The sequence below is a fragment of the Brachionichthys hirsutus genome, chromosome 17 (assembly GCF_040956055.1).
Source record: "Brachionichthys hirsutus isolate HB-005 chromosome 17, CSIRO-AGI_Bhir_v1, whole genome shotgun sequence".
Classification (NCBI taxonomy): Eukaryota; Metazoa; Chordata; class Actinopteri; order Lophiiformes; family Brachionichthyidae; genus Brachionichthys; species Brachionichthys hirsutus.
Window position 1 is genome coordinate 10,397,138 of NC_090913.1, and position 26,465 is coordinate 10,423,602.

Consider the following 26,465-nt stretch of genomic DNA (forward strand, 5'->3'; position numbering starts at 1 on the left):
AAAATATTACCGATATTTATAACACCCCACTAAAAAAAATAAAAATGGAAAAGCATCTTTTGTCTTCATCTGAGGAGAAGAGAACCGGTGGTCCAGATGCTTGTTCAAAGTGTGTGTGGCTCACTTTAAGCCCCCCCCCCCCGGCCCATTAGTGTCCTGCTGCTTCTCTAATCCTCATTCACATGCAACGGCTGACATTTCATCTTAATGTGTCGATTCTTTACCCGCGTGCTGAATGGAGGGTCCCAGTCCGCAGAGACGGCGCTACGCAGACGCGCTGATGAGCCCCCACGGCCCGAGCCGCAGCACTGGGTCACCTGCTGCACGTAGGGGGGGGGTTGAGATTCTGTGCAAATAAAGTATGGAAAACTTCAGGAAGCATCATGTATAAATATAATTACCCCCCCCCCCCCAACAAAAACAGGAGCACAGAAAGAGACAGTAGACGCCATCCCAGACAGTCAGAGCATCGCTGGACCCCTGACCCCCCCCCCCCCCACCCCCCACCCTCTGCACTACGAATACCCCTTCACCACCCGATCTCCTTTGTGTGTGTGTGTGTTCTCCTGAGGGCGGGGGCAGGGGGCCTGCTACAGGTTTTTAAATCTTCTTCGTCAGGGTCGAGAAGGTAAAGCTGAATGCTGCAGGAACGTTTGCAGCTCTGCGATCAAATTAAGGACGATACAAGAAATGAAGTTGGAAAAAACTTTGTAGTTTTCACCTCCAATCCTGCTTCCACGAGCAAAAAGTAAAGCAAGTGTCACTAAACATAAACTCTAATGGAGCTTGTGTGTCTTGTGTCCTTTTTTTTTTTTTTTTAAAGCTGCCACACAAAAAAAAGGCAACAAATGATTTCTCAATGGAGATAACTTCATGCAAAAACACAGAAAAACGATTTAAAAACACACTTTCTTCTTCTGTCCAAACATTTTGTGCTGGTCGGACAGAAAAGAGGAAATCTGATGTGGATGAAAGGAAAATCACTAAACTGCACATTGCATGCTCATCCTGCACAAGTGTGTGTGTGTGTGTGTGCGTGCGTGCGTGTGTGTTGCTGCCGCAGGAGTTACACCCCACCAAACACACCCCTCCCTCTAAAGGTCGGTATAAAGGAGGTGGGGGGAAAGTCACCTTTGTCACTTGGCTCTCGAAACACTCTCGCTGGACCCTGGGACGCTTTGGACACCACGCGTTCCTGATTACCCTGAGAACAGAGGGGGGGGGGGGGGGTCTCCTCGTGGACTTCAACAGAGGAAGAGGAGTAGGAGGAAGAGGAGGAGAGAAACGCACTGAGCATCACCGCCTCAGAAGAACCCTCCACAGAACCCTCCACAGCATTTTTTTTTTTGGAACTCTCCCTCCTCAGAGGAGAAGCGCTGCGCGGCCATGAGGATCTTTAACCTGCTCGCTCTCCTCCTGCTGCTCGTCGCTGCCGTCGCTCCGACCTTCTCCGTGAGACCAGGTGAGAGTCCATTCAGCACCGAGCCTGGGCCGCGCCGGGTCTGAGCCGGGTCTGAGCCGGGTCTGAGCCGGGTCTGAGCCGGGTCTGAGCCGCGGCTGACCCGGCTGCGGTTCTGACCGCGGCGCCAATCATCCAGAGTAGAGCTAGAGCCAATTTAATTACCTTTAATTGGAACTTTCTTCACCTCGTCACTACCATCGTATCACTACGCCAAGATGACCATCAGCGCCAGATGCGCAACGTTATGTAGTCCCTGGTTTAAATTAGCGCACAGGATACAATATATTCTGTATGACGCGTAACTCTCACCGGATACACGTCAGTAAAATAAAAACGACGTTTATATAAATCACAGAGCTTCATTAACATTTTATTAAATGACCCGGAAGCAGCAGGTACTTTCTGATTGGCTGGAGTTTTACAATGTAATTCTAATCATCTTATTATGCATTAAAAAGATTGAATATCGTGGTGGTGGGGGGGAGTACTTATACATATTTGGTAAACTAGTTAAAAACACACATTTTCCTGCATCTGGCGCGCCTTTTACGCACATCCACGCTGCTTTGCTGTTTGCGCCTCGGCCTTGTGTCGAGCGGTTAAACGCACAGGTTTTCTGGCTTGAGGACGCGATTCGGCTCATGTGATGGAGAGGAGAGGAGAGGAGAGGAGAGGATGGGAGTGGAGCGGCGCGGAGCGGAGCGGAGCGGAGCGCCGCCGGGGATCGCCTCTTTGTCCGCCAATGGAAGGCACTCCGGCGCGCTTTTGTTAATCACGGTGTTAAAACGCCATGCAAATACCCGGGCCCCATTAACATGACATGGAGCAGCAGTGCCAAGTGTAAGGAAGCCTACCTCCAGGCGTGGGGAGTAGTTTCTTTCAGGGAGGCGAAGGGGGGGGGGGGGGGGGGGGTCATAAAGTCATCTGGCACTTTATCTCTTCCTGGGCTCGGCTGGCAGCATCTGAGCCGCGGGAGTCAAAGTGGATTTATTATAGGGACGTTTAGAAATAATCATGTGTTAGGTCTGGGTGTCCCGGTTTATTGGAAGGGGGGGGGGGGGGGTCGGGGTCGTCCTGTTGTGGGTCAGGTCATGCCCACAATTAGACCTTATTGGTTTCAAATTTATCTGTATTGTGTCTGGAGGTTATTTTATCTCTTTGGAATAAAAATCCCATCTTGAGTTCGATCCCCTCCATTTGGGAATAATCCGACCAGTCGGATGACGTGCGTCCAACACAAAATAACGTTTTAGCACATTCCAGAAATGAAGTATTTACACTCGTTAAAATCAAGTTATTTCTCCGTCAGACTTCCTGTACCTGAGGAGGAGATATCACAAGCACCATTGCCCCCACAGACGGTGTTTGCCCCTCCACTCCAGGGTTCCCTTCCCCTGAGGTAAGTCGTGCATTCAAACATGTGTTTCTGTGTTAAAGGGGGGGGCTACAGAGCTGGCAGGTGGGGCAGTTAAGAAGGTGTGTGTGACGACTAGCAGCGGTGCTGACTGACACCCAAACAAGAGTGTGTTCAGCTCAGACGTAAATCTCACTAACGATGAAGAGGAAGGCTTTCGTTCCAGGTGTGCTCGGGAACGGGTGTTGGTTTTAATAAAAAAAAATCACTTCCATTTGCACACACGGCTACTTGAAGCGGGTTTTTGTTTCAACCTGAACTCGTGTGTGTTTTTTCATTGCAGGTTGAAACATGAGGAGGAGGAGGAGGAAGAGGAAGAGGAGGGCGGTATGGATGTGAATAACGTGCGTGGATCTCACTTCCAACAGATCCTGAAATGGAAATGGTTTTTGTAGCTGCACAGAAAAGCTATACGAGAAAAATCAAGATTCAGTTCAGCGTCTGCAAGATGGGTTCTTTCCTATCGAAACGAATGTGCTTCCTCGTGTTTCCTCTTCTTCCTCAAAAGCCAGTTATTGTGTACCAAAGAGTAAGAGGAAAAGGAGCTCCGGCGTCTTTCGTCAGTCCTATTTTTATTTTTTTAATCTAAAACGCTACGCAGACGTCTTAGTGACTGCACCACCCACGTGGAGAGTGTTTATCATGCATGTGTGCACTTCAAATGTTTATTGAATGACTGTAAATTTAAGACTTTTTAATAAAACTGTGTCACTGTCATATTCTGTTTGAGCTTGTGTTCAAATAAATCGACTACAGGGTCGATAAATAAACCTGGAGCTAAATCTGACTTTTGATTGGGGCGGAGTTAAAAAATAAAATAAAATGTGTACGGTAAGAGAAGCTCGCCGTCAGGACCACTTCAATATTTCATTGACTCCTGTGATCGGAAAATGATCAAAGAAACGACGAGGCGGGAAAAGAGGCCGCCGCAAATTTCATTTCTATTCGATGGCTTTTAGCTCAAATAAACGCGACACTTCGGGTGCTTCTCGGATTTCACCGAGATCTCGTGTCAACAGTCATCCAGAGAAGACTGGAGGAAATAAAAAACACGACAATGTCAAAGATTTATTGGAATCGTTTTAAGATACACAAACTCAACGGTCGAACAAAGTAAAAAGGAAAAAAAACCGCACCCAAATAAAGCATAGACACATCCAGAGATTCCAGACATAAAAGTACACACAGACATTAAGAAAATAAATCAATCTCTTTCTATTGTTGGAGCCCTGAGAAGTGATCGCCTCTCGTCTCCTTATCTTTCAGTTCCTCCTTAGTGCAGCTGCTCTATAAAACATTATAAGCTCCGTTTCTCCCAGCAACAAAGGTGGGAGCGCGCGTGGGTCACCGGGGGGTCAAAAGACAGTGATAAAACCCCTCCCAGCTGATCTGTGACCTGTGACCCCCCCCTCGCAGGTGAAGATGAACCCTCCTGTCTTAGCTCCGTGCACACAGGTTGTTGCTTGCTTAAAGGATCTCCTTCCTTTTAGACCTTCTCCAGCTGGAAACTTCCATCTCAAACCCGGATTCCCCTTCTTTCCTTTCTAGAGTAGGATTTGCGAACCGACCGGCCGAGCTGCCGTCAGTGTTGAGCGGTGAGGTTGAGGAGCCGCTTGCTCAGCAGGCTGTTGTGCTGCTTCAGGTACTCTATCAGGTCGGCCTGTTTCTCCATCACCTCCTCCAGACTGGAGCCCTCTCTGTGACAACGAAGGGTAACACACACACACGGGAACCCGTCACGCTCCCGTTTGTGCACGGTTACATGGAAATACATGAGCGTGACGAGTCAGCATATAAAGGGGCTCCTCCGGATAGTTTGAGACGGCGTGAAATCTGTGTACCTGAAGCCGGTCTCAGTCGGGACGTGTGTGATGTCGATGTCGTGTGAATGCTCCTCCTGGCTCACATCTGGCGCGGGCTGATCCCGGTTGAACTGCATCACCTTGACTTAAAAAAACAAAAACAAAACAGCCTCTTATTATTCTAAAAACATCGTCTCATTATTGTTAAAGCGCAGACACACAAACATTAATAACCTCACCCCCAAATAAACCAGCACACACTTGTTTTGCATCCCTCTTCCTCTCCTAAACACACAAACGCCGTTATATCCTGCACTTAGCCCTTATGGGACGCCATATCCTGCATTCAAACCTGTAATTGTCACGTCCTAAACAAACGCCTTCACACAACAGGCTGTGCTGGCAGTAAGGTGAGGGCGTGGTGAGCTGCTGCTAGAAGAGCCAGGGGCAGAGGGGGGGGGGGGCACAGGAGCTGTAGGTGTCATTTGAAATGAAGATAAGAGCGAGGTGTATGGGATGGTGAGGCGACTGGGCGAGGATGGGCAGGAGATGGGTCAAGATTGATAAGACTGAGCGTCATTAGCGAGACGAAAATGTCAGGGAGGTTCTAAAGACTTTGCTCCAGTGCAGCATCTCAGCATCCACTCACAAGCAACCTACAGAAATACTGCAAATTCCTGCATAATGAGACCCTAAAACTCTGCGTGTGTGTGTGTGTAAATACAACAAAAGTAAGCAGGTACGTGAGTGAAAGACAGAGAGAGAGAGAGCGAGAGAGAGAGAGAGACATTCCAGAAAGGCAGAGGGGTTCAGAGGTGAGGTGGAGAACAGAAGGCAGCAAAAGAACACAAAGCGATGATGAGTCTGTAAAATAAAACGGTTGACAAATATTTGATCAATTCCAAGAGTGATGCAATTAAACACGGTAAGAAACAAATGTTTGAATGTGCAAACCGCTGCGCTACATGCCACGCCTCTTTAGCTCACAGTACGACAACATGCTGCCTAAAAGTCAGACGCCCGAGCTGCGTTGGGCTGCCGTCGGTTTTTACTGGAACAAAAGCCCGAGTAGAGAAAGGTCGCCGGAGCTTTTACTCAGACGAGACCGCCGAGCCTTTATTGCGTCTCACTGTTAACTGTCTCTGTTTAAACATTGCAAAAGCGTAAAGGCGGGTCTTTGGGGTGACAGCGGGGCACCAAATATTCTGCATAAATGGGGCAAGTCTGAAAACCGGGACAGCAGGACAAGGGATTGTGGTGGCATTCATGGTATTCAGAGTGCAAAGCACTGCTACGGTATAATGTGTAAAATAAATAAATAAATAAAAAGTCTTAAGAGCCACCAGGATGGATGGCTGGATCGGGCGGCTTAAAAGAAAGTGACACATTTCACACATCCTCGCTAGAGACCCTCCCAAACTCACACGCCTGGACAGACAGTGCTCAGACTTGGTCTCGTCAGACTTGAGAAGCGTCATTAACCCGTTATGAAGTGCATATTTCCAGGCTGCAGAGGTGCTAACAGATAACGGCACCAGATAACGGAACAGTGCTGAACCGACCGCCCCCAAAAAACCCCGAAGGACGACAACAGCGCCACAAGAAACGGGTGCGATTCAGACTTTAAAGTAATAATCTGGTCTTTTGTAACGTGTGAATGCTGAACGGAGAAAGTCACACTCCACAGTTACAGATTAGATTCTGATAAAGGATTAACAGCATGTAAAAAAATGATGCAACTACACTGATATACGGCATCGAGGAATGTCCACTTATCGATATTACATAGGTACTGAGTGTGTGTGTGTGTGTGTGTGTGTGTGTGTGTGTGTGTTAACCCTGGGCCCCCATAGGCAGAGCAGAGAGATGTGTAAGCCTTTGAAGTGTATGTAGATCTAGAGAGGAGAGTGTATTCATGTTAAAATGAGAGAGGCAGAAACATACAGCAAACCTCAAAGACACACACACAGTGACACACACACACACACAATTAGCATGCACTTCAAAGAGAAGCTGAACGAGGCCTTCCTGTATGGACGTCGTAGCTGCAGGCGTTATATATCTCTCCTCTGGCTCCTCTAAAAAAAGGCTTTTATTTGTGTCCTGGTGAACTCACTGATGTTAACTTGACACTCCATCAGTCACCGTGTGTGTGTGCGTGCGTGTGTGTGTGTGTGTGTGTGTTAAGAATGTGCATTAAGAACGTTTGCGTTGCCATGCATCGCCTGTGCCGTGCACGCCTGACTGCACTGATCTGAGCAAGAATGTGGCAGGTGAACACAGATACCGCCCCCGTGCACTGGGTCACCCTCACTGTAAACACGGGGACAATGTCATTGTGTGTGTGCGTGTGTGTGTGTGTGCGTGCATGCGAGCTTGGGTGGAGCGGGCCGAGGGTGAGCCTTTGGCTAGGCTAAATCTTAACGCCTCTTATCTTCCCTCCTCGGTTCGCCGGTATCTCGTGGCCCAATCTGTGCCCTTCAGCTGCCAAACATCTTCAACTCAGATTTCCTTTCATTAGCAATCCTTCAATATCAATATCCTCTGATGCAGATCCATAGCACTCCATTTCTCTATTTAATGTCCGTCACGGTGAAATGAGAGGAATGTCTTTATTTATGAGGATCAGATACATTTCATGGCAATCCAAAAACAACTAGTGTCACGTTATTTGTTATTTGAAATATTACAGTTGGGACCAAAGGTGCGGAGCGACCAGCTGGCCACTACTTTGAGAATGTCACTGTACTTTCAATTATTTGTACATTTTTATTTGTGGTCATTTAAGTCCAAACGCAAACAAATCAGCTGCAAAAGAGCACTCAATGTACGACACAAAGGTGAATCCGGACGAGCGACATCAGTAAGACACACGTTAGTAATTGTACATATTAAATAAACAGCCGTATGTCTTTGTTGTTCTGTTGTTTGCAGCGTCATTTATTTATTTTTTATCTTAAGGCCAATTTAGGGAAACACAGTAGAGGCGAGGGAGTTAAATTTTAGACAGAAGAGAGGAGATGTGCGTGGGTCTCCTCCTAAACAGTTTGCATGGTAGAAATCAGAGCGAGAGAGAGAGCGAGAGAGAGAGAGAGAGAGGGTTGAATGGTTGATTGTCATGCTGTCGGGTCTGAATAGGGCAGGGCAGGTATTGTGATGCGGATGTGCTCAGATAGATTGGGGGTTGTGTGTGTGTGTTTGTCTAATCTACAGGGTGTGTCTCCTTGTATCTCACCACCACTGATACACCGTTCCTACCTCACTGACGCCCTGCTTCTACAGTTCGTTTTTTTATCGTAATTGATCGGAGGAAGGCCGCATCAGCCCATAAAATCAGAGGAAGCTGGGAATGAGAAAAAAATTACATCACACTAAGGAAAGTAAAAAATTATTGGATCCAAGGCTCTTTTTTTTTATATTGCTGAAAATGGTGAAATATTAATATGCAATGTCTTTATTATGGCGGGAAAAACATGATTCAAATAATTTGATAAAGAATTTTCCATACAAGTATTTAGTTGTTTTAATTGTTGGTGAATACCAACACAAATTACTTTTATTTTCCAGTGTTTAACAGAAAGGAAGCGACTAAAGTGAGACACATTCTGTTTCTCTCTTCTTGGAGGCAGCTGGCGTGTATCCGAGTTTGACATGATGTCTGAGGAGTTATGCCAAAAGGGAAATATTGAAGTTGAAATACCTGTGTAACAGATCAAACATGGCAAACCAGCCAAAAGCTCCAGCCCAATGATGCCGAGCAGCATGTAGGTGCGCACGGTTGGTGATAACCGTGCAGCCAGGACAACCAGCAGCAGAACATTTCCTGCATGCAAACACACAGAAATGCAAAGAAATGACTATTTCAATACTTGCTACTGCCATCTTGTGGAAAGATCTTTCCTCTACGTGCGAAGTACGTGGCTGTGCTTTGCACAGTGGCGTGAGTCGCTGTACCTGTCGAGTGCACGGCGAGTGGCAGGTGTTTCAGCGCCTGCATCCGTCTGTAGAACCGCAGGTATCCTTTGATTCTGGTCCGGCTGTGGTGGCGCTGTGCAAACCCAGTGAACAACGCTACCAGCACCCAGAGACACACCTTCCCAAACAAGATTGCACTTTCCCCATTTACATCTCCCAAAATACTTGAACACAACTCCTCTTGGCCTGCTTTCAACACACACAGCACTGCCAGGCACATTGACAACACCACATACGTCACCTGAAACAAAGAAACATATATTAAGGTTGTTATCGCACCTGTAAAGTCCGATCAATGTGACACAGAGCAAGCAAATTGAACGGGACGGTTGGATAAATAATGTGACATTGCATAATTACAGGCTGGTGACAAACAGTTATTTCCAGTTCTGATTATATTCCTGTTTAAATTCGGATTAAGTCAATACATTTTAATAATGTCTTCAATCTTATTTTTTTTGTCCAACGAACAAACCAAAAACTTTCGATTTAGTGATTTAGATAGAAATGCACTGGAGGAAAACAGTACTCTGACATTATTTTTACTTTTTAACGCTCCCTGGTTAAACAATTATCAAAAGCAAACAGTGAGTGTGTTTGCAAATGTGTGCAATGCATACATGCAACAAAGACAGCAGGCCGGCATGGCAGGGCGTTGGCACAGCCTGGAACTCTCTCCTGATGGCAGATTGCAGGGCACAATCAGGGATAAGAGGTTCATCCACCAAAGGATCTTCCTCCTGGCTATGAGACAAATCTGCCACGGTGCCTGCTGGCTAGAAAGGGCACGAGATTATTTAGGTAATAATCTGTAATTAACAGCAAGATTAATTAAATATACTTTATACTTCTGTATATATTCAATTATTGTTTTAATATTTTATTTAGGCCTATATCCTGTTTTTAACGAGTTGTTTACAAAATGTACCTTAGATGGACCCGCCCTCCTCGACCACTGATTGGTTTAGGCACGAAAGAAAACCAGGAAGCTATTACTATTTTGAGGTTGTGGGGCTAATATTTAATATCAATACTTTACATCCCGCACCACGACAATCTATTTCAACATTTAGAGTTTAAAAAAAATAGGAGACACAAAACAAATTCCAAAATAGCTTTTCACAAACGTAATTTTAAACGCGCGTTAGACCAGCAGTGTTCCTAATGTGATAAATCTGTATATTGACCTCACTACCTAGCTAGGCTAACGGAGGCTAACAGCCACAAAGCACTTCTCTATACCAAACCATTAACAGCGTCGTAAGTTAATATGGACTTATATATACATACTGTATAGAGGTGTGGCTCCCTTGACTCCATTTTTGACGGATGAAATCACAAAACAACAACCAACGCTTATATTTTGATAAAGGGGCGGGCGAACAAGTACTTCCGGTTCACCTGTTAAATAGCGCCGAATCCGCCGATGTCTGCGAACAATGGTTCCGAACACCATAATAGGAACAATGTCTTTCTTCAATGTTCACTGATTCGACAGTAAATTTGATCTTTCCTGAAACCTAGGTTTTAATTTTAGATCCTTTAATTTGGATGGGAAAAAATACACAAAATACACATATACTGATCCAATCATCACATTTATCACTCAGCAAATCTAAAGGTTATTTCCATATTGTTTTATCACTTGGCCTCTCATGCAATATTTTTATACAATTACAGTGGATCAATTTCTTAAATTTTATTTACATTTTTTCGAATTTCAAACGATATTTCAAGGGAAAACAAAGACAATATTCAATTTGAAATATTTTATTGACAAACATACACTTGCTATAAAATACAATGAACGGAGTCCTCATTTCCTCTAAAAGAAACTGCAGGGTCCAGATGGAGGCAATAAAACACGCGAAGGAGCAAGACATTCAGCTCTGATTCTGTGGAGGCAACACTTGTGTTAGAGGCATACAATACAAGGAGAGGAGGAGTACATGGTGTATGGTCATAATACGGAAGAATAATTAACAGGGAAGCAGCAAATCACTTTATGTCATTGGTTTATCTCACGGGCAGGGGTGGAAGACAGCAACAGGCAACAAGGAGAGGCTGAACCATTTCAAATGGTTTTTTGCTGGTATGGAACTGTTTCAAGTCATAGCACACATTACTATACATGCATGATTCACACACACACACACACACTCAAATTTGCAAGACCCTAAGGGCTGGTACTCCTGCACGTACACTCGCCCTATTATTCATTGCATTTAAGGCACTGATTTGGATGCGGTCGATCTACAGGAAAAGACACAGCCGAAAGGATTAAAGTGAAAATATTGAAAGTATATTGAGCAAGTATAATTAAGAACATGCAATCTCGATTATGTGAAATTAACTAGAGATAAATAGCTACTGTGACTGAGCCAGATGCCCCTAAACAATAATACCGGTAATACCGAGATGATGTACAAACATATAAGAAGGAAGGTAAAGTTGAGCTCATGAAACATCAAAAGCCTACATCAAACTCATCTGAGCAATAGTCACAATAACTTATTTATGTTCACTTTCCATGCAAAACTGTAAACACAAAGCCAAAATCAAGAAGGTGTGATGGTAAGGCATTATAATGGTCAAGCTACCCCAGGTCACCCAACCCAAACCGCTTTGAGCAAGAGAGTCACATGATCAGTGTGGAGGCAGGATAGTCATTGATTAGATTCTGTGCATGTGATGTCGTGTTACTCAGCCCACATAGGTCCAGTTTTGCGCTCATCCATAAAGCTATTTGTGCATTTCATTCTAAAGCTCGGGGGAGATTCCAGAGTTTTCCCGAACATTTAAGAATGTCATTCAAGGTTGAAGAATTCCCTTTTCTCAATCACCGAAGGGGAGACGTGGGGGGTTCCAGTTCAAAGGCAGGTCATCATAGCGTAGTGGGCTGACCTCTGCCTGCATACAAACACAGGGAAACGTGTTACAATTGATTATTTTGTAGAGTTGCTTATTATATCGAATGTTTTATAAGTTGATCATGAAAATTAAAAGTCTTTGCAAACTAGTAAAACAAAACCAGCACGCATACAGTGAGTGTGTGTGTGCGTGCGCTCACCTCGAGATGCGATGTAACACTCATAACAGCTCAGGAGTCCATTTCGAATCCGTACATCAGTCCCTGCAGTGGCGTCACCCAGCTGTCCTTTGCACGCTCCACACTGAGGAGGATCACAGAGTTAATATTTAATCCTTTCTTTCACGGATGCATTCTAGCCTTTAGGTGATTGTGACAGAGTATACGCATGATTTAGTAATCACCTTCGAAGCCCGAAGTGCGTAACGTAAAGAACAGCATTGTGTTGAATAATAAAGTACCTTGAAACACTGCATGTGGAAAAACAGGCCGAGTGTGTCGATGATCATGGCAGCTCCTTTTCCCAGTGGTTGAGAACAACCGGAACATAGTCTCTTCCCACTAACACATCTACACACACACACACAGCAGGAGTAAAACAGACAAGCCATTCAATGCGTTCAGAGATGTTGTGTTTGTGTTGATGGTTTTTGCGCTGGTACCTGCTGGGCGAGGAAGGCTGAGGTGATGACGGGAAGGACTGCTGTTTGCTCATTATGGTATTATGTGATTCAGACCTGTGGTTGGAAAAAACAACAAAAAATCTTTAGTGTCAGAAAAGTATCAAGGCACAAAAAGACACAAGTACACAAACACGTACCGTTTAACAATTTCTGCCTGGTTTAGCTGGGGGTTCCGGTCCAGAGAGGCCGTCTTCCACAGCTCCTGTTTCTGTGAAGGTTCACCATCACATGAAGAATCTACAAAGGCATATAACAAAACACAAACTTTCATTAAACCCCGAGGAATAACACGGCTTATCTAACTGAACGAAGAGCAGACAGACAAATGTGGAGCGGTGAATTCTCCCGTCTGCGTCTAACCCCGGAGGAAATGCAGCTTCGACGCGTGCTGATCTTCGTCCCCCGTGGGGATCCTTTGTCCGTTTTTGTGCAGAGGAGCGTTTCCTCTTTCTGTGTTGCTTTCAGGAGATGAAGAAGTCACCTCTGCGTGACCCGAGTGCTGGTACGAAGAGCCGGCGGGCGTGAGATGCGTCACAGTCTCGTCCAGGATCCTCCTCTCCTGCACAACGCATGGAAATAAATCACGATTAATAAAGACACAACATGTGTAAACGCACATTTGACTATCATTATACCTCTTCGTTGTGTTTTCTCTCCTCCTCCTCCACCTCTAGCTGTGCTTTCTCCCACTCCCTCTTCAGCTTCTCCTGCTCTCTCTGATACTGCTCCTGCACAGAAACGTTGCGCTCTTTAAATATGATACGCACAAAAACACACATGAGTACGTATACATTTATACACATATATATATAATACACACAATCAGTGCAGTGTGTACCAGTGCATTCTTGGGGCCGTGCGCCTACGCGCCATTCTACCAGTTTACCTGAAGGAGGCGCTCCTGCTCCTGCTGCCAACTTTCCAGGCGTTTACGCTCCTCATTGGGGTCCCAGACCCAGTGATTAACACGTTTAGCCAAGTTCAACATGGGGGTCTCAATCTACCCAGACCCACCCAACCATCACACACACAGACACACACACACACACACACACACACACAGAGACATTTACAAATCCAAGGGACAGAAAGAGAGGAAAGGTGAGAGGACAAGTCTGACTACAGCGACAACAGCGCCTACTGGAGACGGCGGGTCAGGACAGAGTCAAAACGTAGGAATGAAGGAGAAAATGGGAAATGAGAAGCCGCCGGGAGATACTCACAGTGACGCCGCTCTCTTCAAGGCCCTCTGTGGCAGATAAAGACGTGCGTATTTATCGAAACGCAAACATGTAGGCGAAAAACGATGCTGTGAAGTACAAGATGTCCGCTTCGTTACCTGTGACAGTGGGAGAGTATTCTTGCATGCTGTTCGGCGACGCAGCGAACCGCTCAGGTGACGCCAAGGCTCCATTGACCTGAACAGGAAAATACTGAGCTAAATGAAAAGCTTAAACCGGATTTGTTACTCTTAATCTCTCGCTTTATATAAATGTACGATAAAACAAAGGATAATATTTGGATTTAAAAAATGTTTTGTCGCCAATTCAGCGCAAATCAGAAAGCTCAGCTCTTGTGGTCTCCTGCGTGAGCATTACAAAAGTTATCGCCGTGTTTTTCCTTTAGGCAGCCGCTGGATTTGGTTTATGCAAATGCGATATTTAAATCAAGCTCCTGGAGAGACGGCACTTTGCTTTGCATCGGCCGTTCATCGCAGCAAACAGCCGAAGGGTGTTTGAGGCTCACGCCCCTCCGCCGCGAGCTCGGCTCCCGGCTTCCTTCCTCTCAGTTTCTACTGCGTCACACACTCATAGACAACCTTCTCACATTAACGTGTCGCTTGAACGTATGGGACGGATTCACTCAATGCACCCTACCTGCCCATTGCTTTGAGCATCCGGCTGGTGCGGCTCCACGACGGTCTGCGTGAGCTCCGTCACGATCGTCGTTGTGATGACGCAGTTTCGTCCTCCAATCAGGGAGCTGATGGCAGAGCCAGGAGACGGGGTCGGCTTCTCTGTTTGAGGCGGCGGCGCCTGGTCTGCTGCTTCCTCATTGGTCGCCGGCTGCTCGGCTGGACTATCTTCCTCCGTCGGTTTGAAGGGAACGTCTTTGATCGCCCTTGGGGCGAGCCGAGCAGAGGTAGCCGGAGCGGAAACGGACACATCCTCCCCGTTGACTCGCACCAGACCGTCCATCTGAGTGGGACGAATGCACAGAGGCTAGCGTTACAGCACGATATCATTCCCAGATCTGTTTTTTTTGTTCGCTTGTAACCACAAACCAAATGTTGACATATTATTATTACACATCATTACTCACCAAAAAGTAGAACTATTAGAACTCCTTTACTTTAAAGCTGAGGTCAGTCACTGCGGTGGAACCCTGGTCAGGTGATGCTAACGCGCGTGTGCGTGTGTGTGTGTGTGTGTGTGTGTGTGTCTGATTCGGAGCCCTCACCTTGAAAGGCTTGTGTCCGGGTTGTGCGACCCCGGGCTGGCAGTAGGGCTTGGCTGCCAGCAGCGGGACGGGTCTGGGGGTCACCGGAGGGGAGGGGAGTGCGTGTGCGGGTTGTGCGGCGCGAGGCCGCGCTTGTTCAATGGGAGGCGGGGCGTGTCTGGTTGGAGGCGGTTTCTGATGCGAGGTTCGGGACTCTGTCGGCTTGGATTGAAGCTCGCTCTGCTGTGGCGGCACGTTTTCCGAGTGTGCGGCCGGGCTGGTGGGACCGCCGGGACCGCCGGGTGCCGGGCAGCTGGGGGAGACGCACGCCGATGGGTCTTGTTGAACGGTTGCTTCTGTCGCCATCCTTTTGGGGCTTGCGGCTGTCTGATCTATTAAACGGGTCGGTTCTGATCCGCGCAGAGCTTCTGACTTCTCGTATTCGTTCATCAGCGCCGACGGCTCGGCCACGTGATTTGGGTCCTGATCGGGCACGGGAGTGGATCTGGGCAGCTTTAGGCTGTCCAGTGTTGCGTCGCTGATGGTAAAACGAAGGGCGTAACGCTGCAAGACCACGGCGGCCTCCTCTGGAGTCGCAGCGTTCCTGTAGTCGATGCACAGCTCGGCTTCTCTGCGCTCCCTGCGGAAGAGCACAAACTGAAAACACTCGTTTGAAGACATGAATGTTTCTGACGGAGATCGTCCCTTACTTCTCCTCCACTATCTCTCTGTAGGTTTTGATGCTTTTCCTCTTGTTGCCATCGCTTGCCTCCTCCTTCAACCTCTTCTCCAGCTTCTTCCTCTCCTCCTCTTTCTTGATCAGCTCCTGTGACGCGCTGCGGCGGCGATTCTTCCAGCGAGCCAAGTCCTGCCATGAGTTCACAGGTCGAAAATATCGACACCCGTAGCCTTCTGCCATCGGACTGCGTGCTCGTTTCTTACGTCTTGCCAGTGGTCCTCTTCCTCCGTGAAGTTGTTGTTCTGCTCGTGCATGCGCTCGTGTCGTGATTGGCTCAGCGGCGGTAAGTAGCCCACCTCGTCCTCGTTAAGGATGTCGCTCATGCTCACGCTCCTGGCGAGGAAAAGGGGATCATTCTTTAGATAAATTACTGAATCACTTGATCTTCACTTCCCAAAAACAACCAAAGGTTCATATTTTCAGTGCAACATTTCACTCAGTTCCAAAGAAATCTATATTCAGTAATCAAACAGGAACAAGGGAGGAAGAGAAGCCTCTTCAACAGCCAACAATTCAATCTTCCTATCAGCAAGACGTTATACACAGACAAAATCTAAATATCACACTTTATTTTATTACATTGCTCTTGGTGTTTTCTGTGCATAAAGCGGTTGTGAGTACGATGCCCCACACTAACACGGAAATAGACTTTCTTTGAACGCAACACAAGCATCAATGAAGCAAACGCGCATTCGTTCGAGCTTATTAGTTCTGTATTCTATATTAGATTAGATTAGAATTCATTCCAAGTGACACTCAAAAGAAGACGCCAATAAAAAAATAGACGTCAGTAATACGGAAATGGAAATAATGTTAGTGTCTTGCTGGCGTGCAGAAGATCATCGTGCGTCACGCCGAAGGGACTTACTCAGTTTCCTCAGACATAAAAGCAACTCGCCGGCTCATCCTAAAACAACAACAGAATCAGGTGAGGGGATATTGTAAGAGGCTGGGGGGGGGTCACATCTCGAGGAGGCATCTTTGAGCATTGTCGGTCTCAGCTGTGAGTGTGAAATAACTGGCAACGCTAACTGCATTAGTTCAACGGGCATCTCACATCATGGGAGGTAAATCCTCGTCATCCAGCCAGAGGGGCTTCTTCTGTGGTTCCTCCTTCACGTCACTCCTTCTTTCCTTCACCTCTTCCTCATCTCTCGTTTGTGCGCTCTGCTTTGCAGGCGCTGCCTTGGATTTAGGCGTTTGGGCTTCAACAGAAGCGGGCGGAGGAGACGAGACGGGCTCGCCCACGCTTGTGGCGGAGGGGTTTGGGACGGTCGTGTGTTCGTCTTGCTTTCCGTCCCAATCCGGCCTCTTTCCCGGCCGCCGGCTCGTAGGGAGGGTCGTGGTTTTGGGGAGCGGGGGCCGAGGTTCTGCCCGCACTGCAACGACGCTGCTAAAAGTCAGCGACAAAGCCAAGATTAACAGGAAATTCAGGGAATACCGAAGCTGCTCTGCTCTCATTTTTAACCACGCTGTGTTTCTGAACCCCCCCCCCTCCCCCGTTGTGCTTCAAAAAGAGTCAGATCACCGAAATGACATTAAATCTATGCTCTCATTTTTATATTATGTCGGTAAACTTGCTGACGACTCAGGTTATTTCTGACAGCATCTCTTAACAGAAATTATAGATCTGTATAATTCACAGATCTCAGTGATCAGTTTCTATGATTCTATCTTTCTCAAAATTTCGACCTTGTGTATGAAGGAAGTATTAAACTGGTGGGAGCAGACATGAGGAATGAGAAGCAAAGTCAGAGAAATAAAATTCCAAATAGCTGAAGCTTAAAGAGACAAAAATGTGAGCGAGCAGAGCAGCAGCTGCTTTCGCCCTGGAGCGATTCTCACTTTAAAGACGGGATCCAAACACAATGAGACTCACAGCCAAAACCACAAAAGCCATTCCTTAAAAAACAACCATCCAGGAAACTGCAAACGGAGGGCAGAATCTGATCCAACAACGTCTACCAGTCCTCTCAGTCACAGAGACAGAGTGTTAAAGCACGCCAGCGTAATTAAACGTTCATCCTCGCCAATGAAACAAGCCTTGCTATTGGCAGAGGTTGACCGGCACCGTAACCACTCCATTCAAACGGAGGAGGTACCTTTCACCGGCCACCTTCTCCGTGGGCTCAGGTCTGCTGCGCAGCGGCTTCATCGCAGACACCGGGGCAACGCGATATTTAATTGATCCTGGCACTGGCAGGAACTGATTAGCGGGCTGATTCGGTCGGACGGCGCTCTGTTTCTGGTAAGCTCCGCTCCTCCGTGCCGTCATGTCGTCCTTCTCCAGATCAGGTAACGGATCGTTTTCATCACAGTGGTCCTCATCTTCATGGTGCTCCCTGCGCGGCGTTCCCCTGGTGGCCGTCGTGTCCGGATGTGGTTCCATGGTGGGAACTCTGGGCTGCTGATGTTCCGCTCTGTCAGAGACACTTCTTTAATGGAAGCAACGAAACAACAAGCTGGATGCAAGCCGCAGCGAGCCCGTTAGCGCCTCCTCGCACCGTTAGGCAGGCGCCTACCTGGCATTCAGCGTTTTGCTCCTCTCTGCCTGCACCTCCCTTTTGTTGCGAGGAGCCGCATCGGTTGTGAGCTCCCCCCTGTGTGAGCGTTTCGAGGCGGGCAGAGGCAGAAAACGATTTGAAGTCACCGTGGCAGAGGTTTGTTTATGGAAAACACCTGTCCTCCTTGCCATCATGTCATCTTTCTGAAGATCTGGCGCCCTCTCATCTTCTTCCTCCTCCTCCTCGTCTCTTTTCTGTTCATACTGAGCCAGACCTGCATCCATCTCAGATGGCGCAGAAGGAGTTTCAGGGCTCAAACGTGGGAGCTTGACAGACGGAGCGGTAGATTGATTTGGGTCACCCTCGCCTCCCTGGCTGTGAGAGCATCACAAAAAAAAAAGCTAAAACCACGGCAACAACCGCGGAGGATTTGCACCACGCCTTCAAACTACAGTCGTAAAAGCCAAGTGTGAGCATGCCGAAGCAAAAGTGAACGTGGGTCTTAAAAGCAGATCAATAAGGATTAGGAAACACAGAAGAAGCTGCTTGAATTGAATGAACGCTTTGGTGTCTCCATTGGGTCTCTACTAATGCAAGAGACGTTGGCTTCTCGAGTTTGGCCTTCCATACCTGTGTTCCCGCTCTGAAAGCTGGGAGCCCAGGCCAATGGTAGCCATGGCAACGGCTGTCTTAGAAAATAGTCGTCTTTGTAACTCTGTCTCCGCCCCTTCGCTTGACACGGGCACGTCTATTGGCCGCTCCATCTCAGTCACCGCCCCAAAGGTCACAACTTTGCTGTGACCTCGTCCAGCTTTTGCTGATCCGCTGAAAGGACTTCCGTCATTTTTCTCCAGACAAGCCGGACACACGGGGGCGGGGCTAGCCTCACTGTAGATACAATCTCAGAGTCAAAGACAGGCACACACACACACACACACACACACACACACACAACAGCCAGCAAAAGAGCAGGGTTGAAAAGTAATCATGAGCAACTAGACAGAGATGATCAGATTGTGAAGACAAAGGAAGGATGAGAATCAGACAGGAAGTGTGGATGGACAGAAGAGGACAAAGGACGGGGTTGTGTACTTCAGTCCCTCCAACACATGCAGGCAGGGCTTGTTGTCCGTTCGAGGTAGCCAGATATTCCCGGTAGCCACTCCTCCTCTACTGACAAACACATCTTTCTCCCGGCTAATGGCATCAGCGCAGAAAGAGAAACACAAAGGCAGAAGCAGAGCCGCCAGCTTTAGCTGCGCACACACACACACACACACACACCGCCGCGTCCCTCACACTGTCCTACTTTGTTGGCCAAAGGAAACTGGAGAGGACTGAAGCGCATAAAGCAACGATCGATTGTTTCTGATCTCATGCTGAGCTTTAGAGGATCTCTGCTGCAGTAAACAGGAAGCCACATTAGCAGGCGGTTAGCTTTGCTTAGCAGAAAGCGTGTGCGTGTGTGTGTGTGTGTGCGTGCGTGTTACATCAGGCAGTGTGTCTTGGGCACCTGGGTTCAGTCATCTTGAGTCTCTTCCACTTCTCCATATCTGCCTGGTTCATAGTGGCAGAAACGAAGCTCATTGGCCCATCCCTGTGAGGGCGGGGCCTACACTGAGCCCGCCTCTGAGCCAGGTCGTCGATTTGTTTATCAGGCATCGCCTCAGCCTTTCCCTCGTCTCCCTCTTCCTCCTCTTCATCACTGCGAGGGGTGGGGCTGAGGAAGGGATTGTCTCTGCGCGTAATGAGGTCGCCAACCGCTTCCTTCTCACTGTCCAATCACAGGGCCAGCACAACGGGCGCCACGCGGAGCACACGTGCCACATCGCACGTTAAAACACAAGTGGTCACGACACCCAGAGAGAGAAGGCGTGAATTTAGCAGCGCGTTAGAGAAGACGAAAGCGACACACGCGAGCGTGGGCCGGCTAACCTTAACTCCTCCTCTTGAAGCGCTTTCTGTGAGGCTCGTCTAATGCCCGCCCAGCGCTCCCGATCTTTGTCGCTACACGCGGGCCGGGGGACGAACTGATGCACCTTGGGAGGAACGGGGCCCCGATGAGCTCGTCTGGACGCCAGGTCATCTCTACGGAGATCGGGTACTTTCCGCACCTCCGCCTCCTCTTCCTCGTCAGAGGGGGGTTCCGATGCAGCTTTCTGACAGCTCAGGAAGTCGTTCTCACGGCGGAGGACGATGCTCGGGGACGGTGACCTCGCCACTTGTTCTTCTATCGAGGGGGGGCTGGTTGGTCGGAGGCGGGACGGCAGAGCAAGGCAATGTCAGAAATGATTACACAAATCCACTGAAGCGTCCTGCAGAGCAGAAGCAGCGGCGTGCAACATTCAGATTGGACATGCCTCCGCGGCGATCCGCCAGGGCTCCATTGGTTAGTCGGGTTTCACAGGCAAACCCATTACTGTGAGCCCCCCCCCCTCAAAGAAAGGAGCTTTTCAATGCCAACTGCACAGCAATACTGAACCGCTGATGCCGAAATTACTGGCATGACTCACTCACACAATAAACACAGCAAGGGAGCGAGCAGGTTGGGGATCCTCAAACCAACGATCCGAAGGTCAGTCTCAAACCCTGCCCGAGCACCACAGCAGCGGCCCCCAAGCCCCCCCCCCCCCCGGTCTGACCTGCTGTAGCGAACGGCAGCAGGGAGAACTTTGATCCCTGCCTTCTCCAACTCCTGCAACCTTTTCTGCTGCAGCATTTCCCGGGGCCTCTTCCCGCTGTCCGCTTCCAGGTTTTCTCCGTCGCTCTCAGGCGCCCATGTGACAGTCTTTGGCGATTTGTGATGCGGGCCGGGCCTTTTGCCTGGTTCCGGACTGGGGGGGGGGGGCGCGGCGTAACAGCAAGGGAGGATTAGTACAACGAGTCGGTGTGTCTCGGTGATTTACTTTCCCCCTTTGGCTCTTTGATTTTCCCACGGGAGCGCTTAATGGCGTGTTTAAAACGCACATGGATGATTCTCTGCTCCGAGCTGTGATTTACCTCCGCTGCTCTCCTTCCTCCGTGCCTGGTTTTCGCCGGGGATTCGGGATGTAAGAACCGGCGTTGGTTCTGTTGGGAAGGAACTGGTTGAATGGAACGGAGCTTCGTAATTCGCTGTTGGCCGTCCGTCTGGCTGACATGTCATCCTTCCGCACGTCGGGCCTCCTGCCAGTGGCATCGACCTCGGAGTCGCTGCCTCGCCCTGCGGACCAAAGAAGATGTTTTTTACCGGTCTATTTCAGAAAAGCATTCAGGATTCATCATATGCTCCGTGTTCTGTGTCTCTCATAGCAACAATGTTGTGTACTTGTGTTTGGGTTCAGTAGTTTTTAGTTAAATAGGACAAATGTTATAAAAAACTTCTTATTTTGAAACGTTGGATTTGATGGCTGCCTTCCCAGCCAGTTTCCAGGTTTGGAAATCTATCACGTATTTTCTTTTTGTTCATTTTCAACCAACAAATAGATTTATTTGTTGAAACATAACATGAATGAGAGAACCAATCAGAATCTTGTATTATTGTCCCCTCAAACACGCGCTAACACACACACACTGACACATGCAAGGTGAATTTGTCCTGCTGGGCTGCAGATACACAGCGGCGAGGAAGGTCAGCTGTTCACAGCACGCCAGTCTGGTCACACTCATGGATGAGCGCTTCTGTGTCGCGGCTTTAAAGGAATAGTTTCCATGTTTGCTGCTGGAGGAGAATCGTTAACCTGACCTCTTATAAATAAATACTATATTTTCTAGAACAGACCGTCACCGCTGCCTCGATTCCCCGCGTCAGGAGACGGGCAGTGCTGCGAACGGGAGCCGAAGGAGTCCAGACTGTCAAAATAAAAGAAGAAAATGGCCTGAATTGACATTGTGAAAGCACACATAGGGCATTAACTAAATGGGATCCGTTTTCAGCTTTATTTAAGTCCTCATCGGTGTGTGTGTGTGTGTGTGTGTGCGTTCACCCGACGCCTCACCTGTCCAGCGAGTTGTCGCGAGTGTGTCGTGGCGGCGAGAGCGACTCGCTCCTCTCAGAGTCCCAGCAGTCATAGCCGCTGTCTCGTACGCCGCGCTTCTGTGGACGCTCCCCTCCTTCCTCGCTCTCCTACAATCACACACAAGGGGGGGGGGGGGGGGGGGAGAGCATGCAGAAACTCACTAAGACAATTCATTGGTTCACAAAGGGGTCTAACTGCAAGAAGAAATACGAAAATATGAAATTTAAGCAGCTTAGAAAGAACATCTATGAATGTTATTCCAATAATAATCCAATAAGTGATCGATACAGAACTCCTGACTCACATCCTGTTTACGTCTCTGCATGAAATAGGAGCAACTGTGGTGTAAAAAAAAAAGACAAAAATGTGTTTGCCTCCTTTCACACGCGTCTCTCCTGCACCCCAACAAAGACAGGAAGCGAACGATCCAGCCCCCATCCCTCCCCCACGCGACTTCTGTCTTTCAGTCCGCCTCACCACCCCCCCCCCCCCCCTCACCCCCCCTATTCTGTCCTCTGCTCAGGGTCCACTCACCACCTTCATTTGAGCCAGAAGCCCTTCAAACTCCTTGAGGTTGAGAGAAGGGCCGCTGTAGGAGGCGCAGCCGCGAGCGGCCTTCCCAAGCCAGAACACGGTGTTCAATACCTGAGAGATATTGATACTGGATTAGACGCTAAACACAATCGATCAGCACAAGTAGCCAGAGAGAGGGACACAAATCACTTACATTCTTCAGTTTACGGCTGCAATCAGAGTCCCTGATCGGAGAGAAAGTCGTTACTGTCATGTTATATTATATTAGAATGAGGTATAAACACACACACACACGCACGCACGCACACACACACGCACGCACACACACGCACGCACACACACACATCTATTTACTTGAGGTTAGCTCGTATGGACGTGTCCTGCAAGTCCCCGGGGTCAAACAGCTGGGCGCCCTTCAGGCCCAGCTCCTCACAGCCTCGCAGGAACACCGACAGGTTGTCCTGGAAGAGACGCCGAGGGGGGGGTGGGGGCGCGTGACAGTGAGAGCTTTGCACCTTGAACGGCGGGGGGGGGGGGTTGCAGAGCTGAGCGTCACACTTGGATGCTCTTACCAGCCCAGCGATGGGGGTGGGTAGCCTGTTGATCTTCTTGACTAACCCTGGCTGGATTGCGCTCAGCAGCCTGTGATGGGGGAGGGGGAGAGGGGGGGGGGGGCAGTGATTTACAGGGCCTGAGATGAGCATTCATGCATGTTGTCGAAGTGAATGGGAGTCGCGTTGCGGGCTTACTCGCATAACAGGATGCCGTTCTCCAGTCCGCTGCGGAAGTCTTTGTCGCCGAAGCTCTTCCCCGTTACAGCCTGGGGACGGGGGACGGGGGACGGGGGACGGGGGACAGAGGACAGGACGATTTTAACACACCACATAAACCAACCGCCGGTTCAAGCTGCGGCCATCATCCTGTTCAGCGTCAGTAAACCGCGCCGCCCGAAGGCCTCGCTCTGTTTCGCCGAAACGCATCCACATCCCTGATTCTGATGCACGCAGTAGCAGCCTGAGCGAGCCGTCGCGTTAATCTCAATCCTCCAACCAGGAGGAGGAGGAGGAGGAGTTTGGGAAGCTACCAGTGGCGTTCTACCAGAACACCAACCCCCCCCCCACACACACACACTCTACTTACTGTTGTATAACCAACAGCCAAAGATGAATCGAAAGGAAGAGAGGTTTGACTGTTTAGACTTCCAATCCAGAGCGTCTGCAGCCACAAAAACAGCTTCCTGTTCCTGTTCCAGATGTTTCCCATTGGCACCTTTCTTTTACCCCCCCCCCCCCCCCCCACACACGTCATGTATCCATGTATAATTTACTGCCAAAGGAGAGTACTGTCCTGTTTTCAAAGAGAGAGCAGAAGACTTGTGTGTGTGTGTGTGTGTGTGTGTGTGTGCGTGCGTGCGTGCGTGCGTGTGTGTGTGTGTGTGTGTGTGTGTGTGTGCGTGCGTGCGTGCGTGCGTGTGTGTGTGTGTGTGTGTGTGTGTGTGCGTGTGTGTGTGCGTGTGTGTGCGTGTGTGTGGGATGCAGGGCACAGATCATGGGTGGGGGTGGCTAATGACTGTATAAAATGTACAAACTGAAATACAGAATCCACATTGAGACCGGGGCGAGCGCGTTGAGAACGCAAAACGGTTCGTGGTGGAATGAGGATGGCTTTGAAAGAGAGCGAGGGACGCATGACTGGAGAAAGAGCATTCATGACTCCTACAAAAATCAAGCCAAAGGCCTGCGGGGGGGGGGGGGGGGGGGGGTATTTCAGCTCCAGCAACAGTAATTCGACCCCCCTCCTCCTGCTGGATGGCTCCGGTCCGTCCGTCCGGGTGAATGGCAGCAGCAGCTACCAGTCAGACCTGGAGGGGGGGGGGGCTCGGAAGTAGGGCAAAGTTTCCTGTTCTTTTATTTTAGCTGTAAAAATGGGAAGAAAATATAACGATGAAGACAAGATGATGAAGCGCGGCCACTGGTGTAACACAAGTCACCTATTGAAATGTAAACTTTACAAACTACTTTTAAAAAAGACGGCATAAAAAAAAAAAGTGCATAAAAATGAAGCCGTTTTATCTAATACACGACTTGGTTGATCGATCGATCGATCACATATCCTGATAAACCGGCCTGCAGCCCTGGAACGCGGCAGACGGTCTGTGTCGTTGCTTATTTCACATTCAGCATTTGATGCATGGAAAGTCCCGCATCTCTGCGCTCACACTGTTTCAGACACAGCTGGCTGTCTGGGACCATCGGAGTTAATCTGACCCAGGACAGCTGAGACATCTGGCACACACGCACACACACACACACACACGCACACACACACGCACTCACACTTTTCCCCGTTATGTCGTGTATGCTGGTGCGAGCGGAGGTTAGCGCTTGTAGCTAAAGATAACTTTGTCTTCCTGTGAACACGTTAAAACTCTTGCGTCACCCCCCAGCCGCGTTTAAAGCACCTTTGGAAGAGTGCATCGGTTGTGAGACGGTCTAATCCCGCCTCGTCTCGTCTATAAACAGATTTAAAAATCGGGTGATGTAGTCTACCCCCCCCCCCCCCCCCCTGGAAACAGTGATACCCGAGAGCATGTCCGTGTTATGTTCCCATAGTGACCAGTGTCACCCAACCGGGGCGTGTATAGCTGATCAGCATGTGTGTGTGTGTGTGTGCGCATACACTTAGCATACTCTTACAGACGTGTCACAAGGGCAGGGTGGGGTGGTTACATCCATGAATCATTCCCCACCTGTGAGAGGATGAAAATACATCACCAGGAATAGAGGGAGCGTGATCCGCTCTGAAAATAACCCCAGAATGAGGCGAGAGGGCGCAGGAGAGAGAGTAGGTGGTTGTGTTAACCCGGTCTACTGCGTGCGCTCACTGCACATGTCGCCAGGTAACCGGATTACAGCACTAGAGTAGGCCTATGAAGGGGAAAGTGCTCGTCGTTTGACTCGCCGGCGCGGCATTTTAAAAGCAAAAGTTCTGACCATCACGGATCAGATTCTCAGTCACCCGTCCATCCAACCATCCACCCACCCATCCACCCATCCATCCACCCATCCATCCATCCATCCATCCATCCGTCCACCCATCCATCCGTCCGTCCACCCATCCATCCATCCGTCCACCCATCCATCCGTCCACCCATCCATCCATCCATCCACCCATCCATCCTACGCTGACCACCTCCTTTGATATGGAACCGGTTTACGTTTCGGGTTTCGGTCTCCAGGTCGCCGGAGAAAAGATGAAATCTGAGAAATAGGTCAACAAATCTCCACGAGCGAATCCTGATTCAGAGCTCAGGCTCATAGAGACGACGATGATGATGATGATGATGATGGAAGCGATGCAGCAAAACACAAATCATAATCTCATCCGACGAGATCAACTGCTGGTCCAGCAAGCCGCAGCATCTCCAGTTGTCCTGGTTTTCGTAACCATGGCAACCGGAAAACCCGGTGGGGGGGGGGGGGGGGGGGGTCGTCTCTCATGGTTTCAAAACAAAGTGACTAGTTACCGACTAGTTAGTTGTGTTTGCTTTAAGCCTCGTTTCTCGGGCGCGTGGATTTAAATAAGAGCCACGCGTTCGTCCCCACGCAGGTGAGACGACCCCGCGTTCGTCCCCACGCAGGTGACGATGAATGCGTGCAGGATGGCTAAATACATCTCCACCCCCAGCGTGGCAGCGGGGCCCGTAAACCCACGCAGGGTCTCTTCGTGCGGGTCCTTCGCTTACCTCGATCCATTTTTGAGCCTCCTCGCAAGCTGCTTCGGGAACGTTCGGCTGCTTCCGCTCCGAGTCGCCTCGCGTCGGAGGAGCCGCCGAGGAGCTCGCCATCTTCGAGCAGGGACCAGGTGAGAATGCGGTTTAGGGATGCGTCCCGGACCGGTAACAGCCCCCCCCCCCCTATTGGTTATCCTCACCTTCGGTCCTCAACCGGAACCCGCTAATCCTCCGGCCGTCGGTGCGCAGCGCGGCCGAAGAAGCTTCTCCGCCGCAAAACGAACCGAGCGCTAAAAATAATGGTTCTTCTTGA

General features: G+C 49.1%; 2 protein-coding genes across 2 annotated transcripts; both read right to left on the minus strand.

Annotated features, from left to right (window-relative positions):
- Positions 1 to 3,953: 3,953 nt before the first annotated feature.
- Positions 3,954 to 10,019, minus strand: tmem192 (transmembrane protein 192). Its single transcript, XM_068751507.1, has 6 exons — positions 9,944 to 10,019; positions 9,274 to 9,429; positions 8,633 to 8,894; positions 8,379 to 8,501; positions 4,718 to 4,823; positions 3,954 to 4,573 (listed from the first exon to the last, which is right to left on the minus strand). Exons 1-6 carry the CDS (start codon positions 9,971 to 9,973, stop codon positions 4,459 to 4,461), a joined length of 792 nt encoding a protein of 263 aa, XP_068607608.1. The 5' UTR covers positions 9,974 to 10,019; the 3' UTR covers positions 3,954 to 4,458.
- Positions 10,020 to 10,651: 632 nt separating this feature from the next.
- Positions 10,652 to 26,419, minus strand: LOC137906766 (LIM and calponin homology domains-containing protein 1-like). Its single transcript, XM_068751054.1, has 31 exons — positions 26,353 to 26,419; positions 26,165 to 26,266; positions 23,169 to 23,239; positions 22,992 to 23,061; positions 22,774 to 22,880; positions 22,613 to 22,643; positions 22,420 to 22,530; positions 21,865 to 21,992; positions 21,654 to 21,718; positions 20,888 to 21,083; positions 20,530 to 20,721; positions 19,823 to 20,131; positions 19,401 to 19,661; positions 18,997 to 19,084; positions 17,906 to 18,150; positions 17,486 to 17,803; positions 16,441 to 16,776; positions 16,252 to 16,284; positions 15,587 to 15,716; positions 15,355 to 15,512; positions 14,666 to 15,284; positions 14,083 to 14,403; positions 13,545 to 13,638; positions 13,429 to 13,454; positions 13,092 to 13,205; positions 12,841 to 12,933; positions 12,566 to 12,764; positions 12,343 to 12,442; positions 11,984 to 12,092; positions 11,724 to 11,826; positions 10,652 to 11,563 (listed from the first exon to the last, which is right to left on the minus strand). The coding sequence occupies exons 2-31, from the start codon at positions 26,264 to 26,266 to the stop codon at positions 11,538 to 11,540; spliced, it is 4,755 nt and encodes a 1,584-aa protein (XP_068607155.1). The 5' UTR covers positions 26,353 to 26,419; the 3' UTR covers positions 10,652 to 11,537.
- Positions 26,420 to 26,465: the final 46 nt, after the last annotated feature.